At 40.2% G+C, this 15,006-nt stretch overlaps 1 protein-coding gene across 4 annotated transcripts in view; it reads right to left on the minus strand.

Annotated features, from left to right (window-relative positions):
• Positions 1–14,504, minus strand: part of TRIQK (triple QxxK/R motif containing) — a 117,636-nt gene extending 103,132 nt beyond the window's left edge. For 2 of the 4 annotated variants that reach the window (XM_042465866.1, XM_042465864.1), the window contains exons 1-2: positions 13,986–14,504; positions 9,547–9,626 (exon numbers count right to left, since the gene is read on the minus strand). In XM_042465866.1, the coding sequence (XP_042321800.1) occupies positions 9,547–9,626; positions 13,986–14,284 (379 nt within the window). In that variant the 5' untranslated portion in view covers positions 14,285–14,504. Of the gene's footprint in view, positions 1–4,816; positions 5,042–8,272; positions 8,803–9,546; positions 9,627–13,985 lie in introns of those variants that run through there. The other 2 variants (XM_042465865.1, XM_042465863.1) reach the window with 2 other exon arrangements.
• Positions 14,505–15,006: the final 502 nt, after the last annotated feature.

Genomic DNA, 15,006 nt, shown 5'->3' on the forward strand with positions numbered 1-15,006 from the left:
AAATCTTCATGTTCTCATCCAGCAAGGGGGACTTTGTTTCTGCATTTGTTTTGGCTATTTAGAACAAGAAACACAAAGATCCACACTCCTAGTCTATACGCCTTTTGTGAAGTTTACACAGTCTTGCCTTCTTAATCTGCCATTCTGTTACTACATCTACTCCCTTCTCTCCCCACTCCATCTCCAGCCCCCTTACAGACATACTGGCGACCATCCCCAGTCCTAGGTAGGTCCACACATATTGAACCCAACTTCCTCTCAGATCTTCATCAGATGTGCTTCTAGAATCCCACAGATTAATCTCTCCCCAACAACTCTCATAATGTTTGTGGTCATTCCCTAACATCACAGCAGCTTGAGCCAATGGAGAAAGTGTCAAAGCAGCAAACAGAGTCAGGCTGTTTTCTTTAAATCCAAAATGTATTTTGTGCTATATATGTATGTTTTATATAAGATACAGCAGTGACAATCAGGTATTTATTTGACAGGTTAAACATACTGACTGTGCTGTTAAAAAGTGCTACGTTGGAAAGAAGCACATTTCTGCTACTTTAACCTGTGTCATTTTGATGGTTTTAGTGTTTTGTGCTGGGAGCTCAAGGGATGCTTGACAAAGGTTAATAGTTACTACAGTCACTCAGCATGAATTTCCTATTCACTTCAACAAAAGGAAACAACCTGTTTAATTCATGATTGTATTCTCCCATTCTTTTGAATTGTACAGTTAGCTGTGATAGATATAGTGCCTATTCTCTTCAAAATAAACTAGTATAAAACACATGCCAGAAATACCCTTGAATTCTGGATGTGTTCATCTGTAATGCAAGGGAAATAGCCCAGGTTTGAGGAAAATGTGACCTCTTCTCTCTTTTTCTAGCCTTTTGCAAACAGAGGTTAAAAGAATAAAAGAGCCCCTCTTTTTTCATGTCACTTCCTCGTCCTGTATGTACAAATGTACAGAAAGCTGGACAGAAAAGAGGCAAGCAGGGCTTTTACAAACCACTACGCCTGTAGGTTACTGGGTCATCTTCCTTGTAACTCAAGTTACTGTGGAAATGCATGTGGGGTTGAAAAGGGAACCTCATTTTCACCCTTCATTTGAGAGCTAAGTACGTACTGTGCATGTATATGCCTTCATGTCACCTGTTGACTTATGGCAACCCCATCAATATCATAGGGTTTTCTTAAGCAGTGAATACTCAGAGATGGTTTAGCCAATTCTTTCCTCCGAAATATAGCCTATAGCACCTGGTATTTGTTGGCAGTCTACCACCCAAGTACTAACCATGACTGACTCTGCTTAGCTTTCAATAATATACAGGATCTGGTGCCTTTGGGGTATTTAGGCCCTAGGGGAGTAAAAAGAAATTCTCAGGTCTGAATTTCTTGCATTTTCCCAATTTCACTTGCCATCCTGCCCGTGGCTTTCAGCATAGGCTGAAGCTGCCTGGGAAATGGGTATGCGCCCTTTGCCACGTGACAAGCACAAGCCCCATTATAACCAATGGAGCTTGTGAATGGCCATGGGGCGCACACGTGGCCATGGGGCACAGAGCGCACATGCGGCCGTGTAGCGAGCATGAGCCCCATTGGATATAATGGGGCTCAAGCTTACGCAATATGTGCTTTACGCGGGGGAGGGTCCACTGTACAGATTTTTACAACATTTTCCATGTATTTCGTCCCATTAACTAAAGTGTAATTTTTCAATTTCACTTATGTTTAATCCTGCACAACTTTAAAATGTATATACGATTCTGTGCATACAAGACATACTGCAAACCTTGCAGATGTACAAATTTGTGAAACAACATATGTTTTATCTTGCAACCTTGGAAACAGAAGATGTGAGAAGTACCACCCTGTCGCTGTGGTGGCTGAGCAGCTTCAGACATTCTTATAAGAACCAAATTATCTGGACTCATTTCAGTCTGGTTTTAATCCATGGTATGGAACTGCATCAGCCTTGGTTGCTCTGACTGACAGCCTACTCCAAGGGAAAGATAGGGGGAGTGCTACCTTGTTGATCTTCCTTGAACACTCGTTAGCTTTTGATATCATTGATCAAGGTATCCTACTGGACCAGCCATGGCAGATGGGGGGGAAGAGACACTATACTGCAGAGGTTGAGCACCTATCTGCAAGGTTGGTGCCAGAAAAAGACATTGTGGGACTCCTACTCAGCCACATGATCACTATGCTGTGGGATGTCAAAAGGTTCCATCTTTTCTTCCAAGCTGTGCAAGGTCTATATGAGGCTGCTGAGGGAGGAAATTAGGACTTTGGGGGCTAGGTGCCATCAATAGGTTGATGACACTGAGCTCTACTTCTCCTTGTCATCTCAGTCGGCTAGGGCTGTGAAGGTGCCGGAACAATGCCTGGAAGCTGCAATGGGCTGGGTGAGGGCCAATAAACTGAAGCTGAATCCTGGTAAGACAGAAATTCTGTGTGGTGGTTCTCAGGTCCAGGAACCATCCCTGGATGACACTGTACTCGTCTGAAGGAGCAAGTGCATAATCTGGGAGTACTACTAGACCCATCTTTGTCACTGGAGGCCCAGACAGACTCCATGGCATGGAGTGACTGGGGTCAGCTTTGATTGGTCCACCAGCTATGGTCTTTCCTGGACAGTGTTAACTTAGCCATAGTAATCCATCTACTGGCAACTTCCCAATTAGACTTCTGCAATGCATTTTATGTGGGGTTGCCCTTTAACACAACTCAGAAACTGCAGTTAATGCAAAATTCAGAAGCTAGAGTGCTTGCTGGAACTCCACAGAGATAACACATAAGACCATTTCTGAAGGAACTGTACTGGATAGCAATATGATTTTTGCATAATTTCAGCGTACTGGTGCTAACATTTAAAGTACTAAATACATTAAGACTTCAACACTTGTGAGGCTGCCTCTGAAGATTGCTCAGAAACTTCAGCTGACCCAAAAGAGCTGCATCCAAGTTGTTAACTAGAGCAGGCTACAGGGAACACCCAACTCCTTGTTGCTCCATTGGCTGCTGGTCCATTTGTGGCACAATTCAAAGTGCTGGCTTTGACCTATAAAGTTTGGGTTCACGTTATTTGAAGGACTATCTCTCCCTCTATGACCCCATTAGAGCTCTTAAGATTGTCCAAAGAAGCCCTTCTGTCTGTCCTACCACCCGCTCAGGACCATTTGCTAAGAAATAGAGAAAGGGCCTACTCAGTGACTGCTCCCAGACTTTGGAAGTCCTTCCCTAGAGAGGCCAGGATAGCTCTAACCCTACTCTCATTTCCCTGGCAGATAAAAACATTTTTGTGCCATCAGGCTTTTTAAAAGTGACAAGGGTTAGGGTTTTAAATGCTTTGCTGTGATTCAGATTCTAAAGTTTGTATATAGTTCTTATATACATTTTACTATTTAAATGCTTAATGTTTTAACTTTATAAAATGTTTGTTTTTATTTATAATTTTAATGTTTTGTGATGTTTTTAATTTTTATTGTTTTAAATTTGCTGCGACCTGCCTTGAGTCCCTATATTAGGAGAAAGGCAGGCTATTAAATAAATAAATAACTTGAAGAAGTGCCTTATTTTTAAATATCCTTGTCTGTTAGAGTGGTTCTCCTCTGTAACCTTGAGTATGAGAACATTGTGGGAGAACATGGGAGATGATTTTCTCTGCAATGAGACTTCAGCTGTAGAACTGTTCCCCCCTGGAAGTCTGATTTGTGCCAACACTGGGATAATTTCAACACCAAGTCAAAACTTGTTTTTTCATTAAAGCCTTCACACCTAAATGATTTTATCCAGGCTGTGTATGTTTTATAGCTGCACTATTTAAAATTGTTTTAACTGTTTTTAAATTTTCTAGTTTTTAACTGAGAAACTGTTTAATATATTTTAATCATTTTAAATTATTTTTGTTTGTTTAAGATTTATTTTATTACAAGCTGCCCTGAAATCTTTTGATATAGGACAAGATATAAATATTTTAATAAATGAACAAATAAATAATAAATAAAATGGGAAATTTTGGTATAAATCTTAGAACCACTAAAATTGTTCTCTATTGTTATTATTCACTTCTTTGACTAAACTAGCTAGGGGAACAGGTAGAGCCTATCAGCTAGAATGTCTGACTGAAGAAAGTCACTGCATATGCAAATTTCACTTCTTTCTTCTACTAACAGTGATACAAGTAAAACCCCATGGCTGTGGTTGGTGCAAACATTCCCAAAGTTTTGTCATATCTTATTCATCAATCTTCCCCTACAATTTTCCTTTTATCTTTTGCAAGTCTTCCAAATCAATCTTATTATTGTTGTTATTATTATTATTACCTTTATTTATATAGCGCCTACATGGCTTGGGTCCAACTTATTTGAGGGATCGCCTGCTCCCTTATAATCCACCTCGCACCCTCAGGTCCTCTGGGAGGAATCTATTGCAGCCTTTAAAAACCAGACTAACTGCTACCTCCCAGAGGGCCTTCTCTGCAATTGCTCCCAAACTATGTAATGGTCTGCCAGACAAGATCCGTCAAATTGCCAGCTTAGACAGCTTTAAAAAAGCTGTCAAGACGGATCTCTTCCGGCAGGCCTTTCCTGAATAAAAGTGCCCGGCCACAGAATGACTGCCCCCACATCATGTATCAGCCCACCGCTCTGTCCTCGTATTTTGTTTGTGTGTGTGTGTGTGTGTTTTAATAGATATTTTAATTGTACATGTTTAATCCTGTTTTAAGGGGGGGAATTTGGGACATAATTTTGTAAATGTGGATTTTAATATGTTGTGAGCCACTTTGATTGTCTTGTAACAGAAAAGCGGGATATAAATAAAAGTTTTATTATTATTAATAATATTTATTATTTACATAGCACTTTACAAAGGAGAATCTTCTTCATTTATGACACAGTAGCCTAAATCAAATGGTTAGTTCCAACTAGAGTAGACCCACTAAAACAACAGAATTTACTTTTGGACTTACCATATTCCCATTGATTCAACAGGTCTAGTCACACAAAGCTTCCATACGAAGCTTAGCAACTTTCAATACTTAAAACTGCAAAAGAAAAATTAATTCTCAGGATGATATACTCACCATTAAAAATATTATTATTTTTAAAAAAAGCAAAATAATTTTATTATTTATTATAAAATTATTTTATAATTTTATTACATACCTTATATAAAGTATATATTTATATAAACTTTATATACTTGCAGCAAATATAAATTTAAATTTTGGTGGCAATTGAAATAAAATATTCAGAGTTTGCAACAGGTTCTTCTACCTCTTTTTTGGAATATTAGTACACTGATGATGCTAGTAGTGGTTTTAAGGATGATTAAACATATATCATTGTGCTTAAGGAGCACCTCAGTAAATAACATGCCTACTTAACTGAAATAGGGTAATGAAGAAGAGTTCATAGAGACAACTTCCTTTACTTTAAACAAGGGATTATAGACAAGCCCTTGCTGTCTGTAAATCAATTCTCAGTAGTTAATGAGTATGAATTTGTACTTCCTATGATAAATTCCTGACAGTAGAGGCTTTGGTTCATTTTATATAGTGTGATACCTACACCAATCAATTAATGATCGACTAACTGACTGACTACAGAGGTATTTAAATTCTCATGCTTTTGGTCCTATGGTACTATTCCAAGACAATTGGCAACAGTCCTTTATATGACTGATTGATTGATTGATTGATTGACTGATTGATATATATCCAGGTGAAAGCAGAGAGGTAAACAAGGAAGAGCCAAGGATAAGGATCTGGCTTTGCTTCTCCTGTGATTTCTACATGAGAGGAAAGGAAACAAAAGAAAAAACTCTTAGCTGGTACTTGGAAGCATTATCTAAGTCCCAAAGTTAGATATGAGCAGGCACTTGCAAATACTGGCTGAAAAATACTGGTTATATTACATTGTATGCATGTACAATTTCCCAAGTTCAACCCTTAGCATCTCCAGGTAGATATGAAAGCCCCCTGGCCTGGAAGTCAGGAGAGTTGCTGTCAACTATACTGGCCTAGAGAAATCATTGCTCTGATGCAGAATATGGCAGATTCTGAATGTTAAGGCGACAGGGTGGAAGCAGGTACAGAGACTACTGAGATTTCCCCTGAGCCCCCTCTGCTGCTATACATTTAAAGGCCATACTTGTTACCTCATCAGCGTCCGTGTTAGGATTGCATTTCATGTTTATCTTGTATCTGCATGAAGCTTTGAGAAATACATATATAAAGATGTATATCAAGGACTGATTGACGCTGTACCATGCACATACTGAAACCCTTTGCCTCCTTTTACAGTTGCCATTCCCAGCTACCCAAACTATTCTGAAATCTAGGTGGCTCTTTGGAGTGCAATTCTACATGGTGTAGGATGAGAGAATTAGGAACCATTATACACCTACAAATTAATTTGTGGAACCCTGGATAGCTCATCTCTGATATTGTAAAAAAAGAAAGAAAGAAAAGAAAAGGGTTGTATTTCTATACACTTATAGGGTTCATCTACATTTGCCAGAATAATCCAAGTTGCCCCATGAGTACCTTAGCTCTTAATTCCACCAAATCCCTGCACTTACCTACTGCAGCAAAGTGCAACAAGGACAGGGAGCTGTCTTCCAGTACTGTAAGCCAGCTGGCACCACCACTGCAGGTGTAAGTTGCTCTGAGCCTCATTCTGACCTCAAAGCAACTTGTGTCCACAGAGCAAATCGGCAAGGATGCTTGCAGGGACTGTGTGGGAAGGCAGTTGCCTGTTGCCCTGTTTTGCTCTGGGCTTTCTGAAAAACCCAGAGCAAAAGGTAAGTCTTTTTAATGCAAGACAAGGGGTGGAAACCTTGAATCAGGTCGGTTGTGTAAACAGTCCGGACCCAATTTGGAATTTTGTGACTGTGTAACATAAACAGCACACAGCCAGCTTTTGAGGGGGGATCCAGGGTAGATAAGTAATGTAGGCAAGCCCATATGTATCCTCTGTATTGGGAAGCACCATGTGGGGTGGGAGCAAAGCATGTGCAGACTGAACAAAAGAAAAAACAGAAACATGGAAGACAAAAATGGTCCCTCATTAGTTGATTTGCTACCTTTTTAGTGCAGAAAAAATATGTGCACACTCACTCCACAGTGGCATTCTTACTTGCCAGTCTTCATTCAGATTCATGTCATAACAATACCTTTTGTCAGTCTCACCGCCATCACAAGCACGGTGGGTGGGAACATGAGAAAGGGTCTTCTAGATAGCTGCCCTAGACTCTGGAAGTCCTTTGACAGGGTGATTAAAATGGCCCCCTCCTTGTTGTCCATCCATCAACATTTTTATTCAGACAGACTTTTAAAACAGAAAGTCTTTAAAGAACAGGCTGGGGATGTTGTACAGTTTTAATTGTAACATTTTAAACCACCTTTATCTTTTTAACTGCATTTTATTCTTTTAATGAGTTATGTGTTTTAATACTGTAACAGTTTAATTATATTTTAACACTTCTGTGTGTGCTTTAATTGTATTCTTTTAAATACAATGTAAGCTGCTTTGAGTTCCAATTTCGTGGGGAAAGCAGAGTATAAATAAATATAATAATACCTTCCCTTAGGAACAATTTCTTGGGTAATGAATACTTTTTTTCTTATTGTTGGATATAATCTGAATGCATTCTTTCAATTGCTTTTTGCGGAGAAATACTATTGAAACCACAAAATCTATATTTATGATAAAGGAATGTTTACTCACTGGCTTTGTTTTATTTTATGACAATAATCAATCACAGCTTTCTACCACTATTTGCGGTACAACTGGTGCTTAACTCTTTTTAGTTTTATGGACCTATTATTATGTGATATTCTTCTTGTACAACTCCAGTGCAAGAGTAGTTCTCTATTAATTTATATCAGATAATCATTTTCCTGTACATAAGAGCAAAACCTTGCCATTGTGTGACCCCACTCTGAACTTTTCCTTTCAAATAATGAAATTATCCATACCACACATTTGCACAAAAATCCACATTGACTGCTTGGAGTTGATCAATCATTGTTTCTAGTAAGCATGAAAATTGGCTTTCTCACTTCTTGCTCCACAAAGGCAAGTATGTATTGACCTTTGATATCCAATGCCAAAGGCAAAGAATGATATGAATCTGTTTGTAGTCATACCTCAACTCAGATCCATGACATTAGCTTAGCAGACTGATACAATGTTGAAAGATATATATTGTCAGTCAAGTTAATGATTACTTGACCCAACACAAGAACTTAGAGTTTTTGATGCTTGCAGAATTATGAATGAAGTGCAAATATTCTGAAAGTTCTTCTTCAGCTGAGATCATAATACAGTCTTCCCTCCCTGTTGCGGGCTTGATTATTCAGACAGCAAGTAGGGAGGGAATAAAATGGCATGCACACCCACTGAAATCAATGAGACCCCAATATCAGCGATTTTTTTCTGATTTGCGGGGTGGGTGGGTCTGGAACGGATACCCCGTGAATCAGAAGGGACAACTGTACCTTCATTCCTCTTTGGTACCTTAAACATTGCAACAAAAGCATCCGATGTGCTGGCTACCAGGAATTGCTGTTTCTCCAGGGTCTAAATCATTAGCATAGCCATCAGACAATATTTGTAACTAGAGCCATTTCTTCACCCAAGACACCAGGAAGTCACAAACACTATCCCCTAGAAGTCTCCCACTAGTCTATATGTGAAGAAAGCTGTCTATTTAGAGAGGGTTGCAGTAATTCTCTTGGTTCAGTCTTCTGTATAAATACTAATGTTCTGCTCTTCTGAACAAGTGTTCCAGCCATGCTTTCTACACATTAGAAAAAACATGCAAACATTTTAAGGAACTGTTCTGAGAAAAAAAAATTAAGAATTAAAATTAAAAATTAGAAACAAGTGGATGCACAATAAAGTGCCAAAGTCCTACAAAGGCTTTGAACAGCAAGTTTGAACCTGACATGCTTGAATCCAGAGAAGTCCTTTATGATAGAGATGAAACTAATAAGGGGTTCAAGATCTGGTGCACTTCATCATATCCCCAAAGTCTGCCTACATTCATACAACCCATTTTTCAAGCAGACTTTACTCAAAATCAACTTATCTAATAATCTTACATGCATTCACACCTTTTAACTGAAAGAGTTACATTGCCAGTATTACATTAATTTTCAAATTACCCTTGATATTTTGTGAGTTGAGTTTGTACTGTATTACTATCTGTAATAGACTAAAGCAGGAGATGGGGACTCTGTAAACATCCAGATGATATTGAACTACATGTTCCATCCTGTCCTAGATTTGTCCAGGTTGGCTGGAGCTGATGGAACTTGGGAGTCCAACATCATCTGAAGGATTACAGGATTTCCAGTCATCCTTTAAAGGTCTACACCAATGGGGAAATATATGATTTTGAATATTTTGATAGATTTTTTTTAAAAAAAATAGCCTGCTTTAGTGCTCACCAGCTTTTCTAGAATAATGTGTAACATTCATGAAAACTTTAAGCAGTGGGCAGGATTAGGTTATACAGGAAGATCCAATGAACCATTTTTACCTATTTGCTTTCTGTACTGATCAACAGGCGTTTTTGCAGAAAAGGCATCTTTTCTACCCATGTTTCTTGATTCAACAACTCTGTAAAGAAAAAAAAAAGAATATTTTAATAACATCCATGGTTGATTTCAATGTACTGTACTGTACTATGATATATACTGAAGACTGATTTGCAGCAGCAGGACAAGATATAAATAAATAAGTAAGATACAAATAAATAAATTAGACAGACAGAAACAGAGGAGTATAAAAATTAAACAGTTAGATTATGAAGAAAATAATCTTTATTATGCACTACATAGAACTGCTATAGGGAAAGGGGCTACAACTGTCGGAATCCCTCAATGTGTATTTTACTTCCCAAAAGTTATGGTTTGTAATGGGGGGGAAAACACATTTGTTTGGTTTTTTTTTTGCATTATGTTATTTCATGTGGTTGTATATACAACTAGAAGACACAACTTTCTAGCAATATATTCTGCTATATAAAAATACCCAGACTTTCAGATATTTTTTATAAAAAAAATAACTATCAACCCACTTTCTTATGGCAATCTAAAAATGTTACAAGAAGACTAAAGAACTGTTAGCATTTAGTTCAAATTCTCACGAATCTTTGTAGGAGGTTACAGTGCTAGTAGTAACATAAAAATGATACGGGTAATACAGGCGGACATACTGATCTGTAAAACAAAATTAAGACAATGAGAACATTTTGCCTAATCTTTGACACCATCATTTTTCAGATGAGAGAAAAAAATTTAACATCTAACTTTGCAAACCTAATGAGATGAACTTTTATGCATAGCATCCAGTTCACAGTTTACTGTATTCACTCAAAGAACTTGTTTTTTTAATTGCCATTTGTAGTTTCAATAGCCTTGTAATGTTTTGCAACAAAATGTCAGCAGTGAAAAAATACTTAACTTTTGTAGCTGCCAATAAACCACGGAGTGAAAAATAATTTCAATTTTGTTATTTAAAAGAAGTTTGACCTAGTTAATATGAGCCACAGAGACCTTCCTGGATGTCTGTGTGGCTCAAGCTGTCACCGATTTTGCAACACCAGGACCTCTAAAATTCCTGTGATTTTTCTTTGTTCTTCAAAGCTGTGCAGTAATCATCATTCATTTCAACTGCTTTGATGGTTAGAAAGCAAACTCCCAAGAAACCCACGGAGACATTAGCACATACAGCCGCAATGTCTAATAAGACAGCTATTTGCATAAAAGATCAGCCACAATTTAAAACATCTTGCAATAGATGTGGGAAGGGAATAGCAGATCTATATTAGCATGTATGAAACCAAGATTGTTTTCACAATTTAATTCCCAGGGGACCAGAGCTCATCACCTTCTCCTGTAAAAATAAAAATAAAAATTCTGTGTTCCCCGAGGAGGGAACTTGCCACGAGCCTAAGTTAAACTAAAATATGGATTAATAAGAAAAGATATCCATTATGTATGAATCCTGTTCAGGAATGGTTTTTGTTGTAGACATTGAATCAGGTTTCTGCATCCTACAGAATACAGTAGTTTGAAGTCAGCTTTCTATCAAACTAAAATGGCTTCCCTTAAATAATACACACCACTGTAATAATGTCTTTTAACTGAACAAAGTACCTAGGAACCCCAAAGTCCCTGCAGCTGAAAATTTGAGCTAAAAGAATTTGGCCACTGATTCTTATTAAACGCTTAACCATTTTTCTTAAGCAGTTCCCCTGCCCCTAGACTTAAAAATACCTCCCTCCCCTTTGGCAAGTGTTCAGGGGAGGGTGACAGAAAGGACGGAAGGACTGAGTGGTCCCTCTAAATGGGATTTGTAATATCATAGCCAAATCTGATTAGCTATGGGGCACAATCTTGACACTGTCACTTTCACTTACATAGCCAGATATTGCTGGACTTCACTTGTTATTTGCCAACAAATCAATTTTGACTTATGGCAACCCTATGCAAGAGAGACCTCCAAGAGGGTCAGTCATCAACTGGTCTTGCAGATTTAGGGCCATGGCTTCCTTGACTGAGTCTACCCACTTTTCCTGCTGCCTTCCACTTTACCATTACAGCCTTTTTCCAGTGAGTCATGTCATTTAATAAGATGTTCAGTGTACATCAGCCACAATTTAGTTATCTTGGCTTCCAGTGAAACTTGTTGATTACAGTTCCCATAACTCCTGAACACTGTCTGTGTTGGCTGAGGCTGATAGGAACTGGAGTCCTCATGAGAGACTTAGGTAGGTGGGTATGTTTCACCTGGAGAAGAGAAGGTTAAGAGGTGATATGATAGCCCTGTTTAATATTTGAAGGGATGCTATACTGGGGATGAAACAGGCTTGTTCTCTGCTGCTCCAGAGACTAAGACACAGAGCAATGGATGCAAACTACAGGATAAGAGATTCCACCTAAAAATTAGGAGGAATTGCCTGACAGTAAGAGCTGTTCAACAATGAAACAAACTCCCTCAGAGAGTGATGGAGTCTCTTCCTTTGGAGGTTTTTAAACAAAGGCTGGATGGCCATCTGTCGAGTATACTTTGATTGTGAGTTCCTGCATGGCAGGAGGTTGGATGGGATGACCCTTAAGATCTCCAACTCTATGATTCTAATTATATGCTGGGCAAACAGTAGGTTCTCCATCCCTGACTTAAATACTGTACAATCCAAGGAGGGGGGAAATCATGTAATTTTTAAAATTTTGATTATTTTTGTTGGAGAAAACATTACAAAACAAGCACCAGCAACCAATGTAGGCAGCAAGGGTTTTGGGGAACAATCTGTTTCATGTCCTGTCAACATTTTAATCCCTGAGATCAAAACATGGGAAGACTCGGCAAAGCTCTCCTTGCTGGTATAATGAGTTAACTAGCTAGATGTATGGAGATAGACTTTTCCTGTGGTTGAAGTCGTACTCAGCCTTATCCCTTTATATCCCACGGCCTGAGGAAGGGAAAGGCAAATAATGCATAGAGCAGGTAAAGTTACATGATTTAGTGAGATGAAGTTAAGGTATGGCTGCCACATGTGAGGACTGTAGACCCATCTATTTTCCAGATCCATGCAGGGCAGATACTGGGTGACTCTGGGCAAGTTCTGGGAGACCAGCCATCCTCCTTTCCCAGGACATGTCCTACATTTCAATCTTATGTCCAGGAGGAATTTCAAAACGTCCTCTATTTCGATCTTGGCTAAGAAGCATGAATTTACATCAATATGAGTGCTTTTAGCTTTTATTTAGCAAACCAGTGTGGTGCAGAGGTTTGAGCATTGGACGATGACTCTGGAGACAGGAGTTCAAATCCTGGGTCTACCATGTAAAACCACTGGGTGACCTTGGTCAAGTCACACTCTCTCAGCCTCAGAGGATGGCAATGGCACACACATACCCTCGCTGAAGAAACTTGCCAAGAAACCTCTGTGATAGGTTTGCCTTAGGGTCGCCATAAGCCATGGAAATGACTGAAAGGCTGATGCCAATCCAGCTTTGATTTGATCATGCCCCCCCCCTTTTCCTGAACGTCCTCCATTTCGAGCAGGACTCAGAAGCATGGATCCACATTTCTATGAGTGTTTCCAAGCTTTTTTCTTTGGTCCTGCATGCCCTCCCTTTTTCTTGAATGCCGGGGCAGTTGAAGCGGTGTCATAGTGGATTACTTCTGCCGTGTGTTTTGGGCCCTGTCACCCGGCCAGGGGCTGCTCCTGAAGGCGAAGAAGAGGGCGCCTTCCCTTCGCCTGAGGCGGGCTTCGGGCCTAACCCTCGCCCTTTGGCTTCCTCCTTCCTTTCCTCCCTTTTGGGCCTGGAGCTCGGCTCCAGGAAGGAGGGACCTTCTTGGGAGGCTGCGGTCGGAGAGACCGGGCCTCGGCAGTAGGCCCACGACGACACAAAAACCCGCCGTCCTCCTTTTCCCGGACACGTCCTGCATCGCCTCCTCCTTTCTCTCTACCCAAAACGCCCTCCATTTTGAGCATGATTTCGAAGAGGAAGCCGGGACTGACATTCCTCTCTGAATGCTTTTCATTTTGTCATTTCTTCCCTTGAAAGTCCTCCATTTTGCCGTGCTTTTTGTCCTCCTTTGGAGGTTAGAGGACCTCTGGTCAACCTGCACACACACACACACAGACAGGGGGTCCTCCTTTTCCCGGACACGTCCTACATCCCCGCCTTCTTCCTGTCTGTCCAGGAGGCATTCCAAAACGCCCTCCATTTTGAGCATGGCTTAGAAAAAGAAGAACAAGACGCAGCAGACATCGACATCTTATTTTCTGTTTAGTTTTCTTCGTATGTTTTATGTGTGTCGTTTTCTTTTCCTCCTTGAAGGTCCTCCATTTTGCGGTTAAGAAGAGAAGAGGAGGAGGAGGAGGACCTCGAGGCCACCTGAAAGCAAAAACACAACAGAAGAGAGAGAGGCTGAAACCGACCCAAGAAAAGCCCGGCTCTTTACCTTCTTGGTGGAAGAAGAAGAAGAAGAAGGGATGGAGGCCTGCTGGCTGCTGCCACGAAGCGGAGGAGGAGGAGGAGGAGGCCCGGGAAACGGAGGGAGCCGACGTGGCAAGAGGCCTGGCCCCAGCAGCCCCTTTCTTCTGGGGAAAGGGAGAAGAAGAAGAAGAAGAGAGACCCAATGGTGGAGGAAAGAGGGGCAGAGGGGTCGCCCAAGACGATATGCCGCCTGAGGCAGAGGGCAAAACACCGGGGGGGGGTTCTGTGCCAGGAGTGACCGCATGTCCTCCTTTTCCAAGACATGTCCTACATTCAGGGTGATCACACTTCCTTCTTTTCCAAGACATGTCCTATATTCAGGGTGACCAGACCTCCTTCCTTTCCAAGATATGTCCTTCATTCAAGGTGACCAGACTTCCTTCTTTTTTGGGGACATGTCCTACATTCAGGGTGACCAGACTTCCTCCTTTTCCAGGACATGCCCTACATTCAGGGTGGCCAGTCATTCTTCTTTTCCAAGACATGTCCTACATTCAGGGTGACCAGACCTCCTTCCTTTCCAGCATTTGCAGAGTTCCATAAGTATTTTGCAAGCCAACGGGGTGTTTTAACAAAGATAAGTTCATCAGAAAAATATGGCTGAGTACATAACAACATACAGTATATGTAATAGAGCTGTAAATAAGCAATATGAAGTGAATTTATATTTATAAGTGTGTTTTTAGCTTTTATTTGGCAATGTCCTACATTTTTCTGGAATGCTCTGCATTTTGTAGCGCCTTGACCTCTTTTGCGATTATGACATCTGGTCCACCCAAGTTATTTTGGTACCTTAGGCAAAGCAGGAAATCCCATAAACATCTCACACACATATACACAAACACAAAATCTCTGGCTGCATCCGCACTGCAGAAATAGTTCAGTTTGACACCACTTTAACGGCCATGGCTCAGTGCTACCAAGTTTTGGGATTTGTAGTTTGATGAGGCACCAGAGCTCTTGGACAAACCAAACTGAAAGATTTA

Source organism: Sceloporus undulatus, chromosome 4 (genome assembly GCF_019175285.1).
Source record: "Sceloporus undulatus isolate JIND9_A2432 ecotype Alabama chromosome 4, SceUnd_v1.1, whole genome shotgun sequence".
Classification (NCBI taxonomy): Eukaryota; Metazoa; Chordata; class Lepidosauria; order Squamata; family Phrynosomatidae; genus Sceloporus; species Sceloporus undulatus.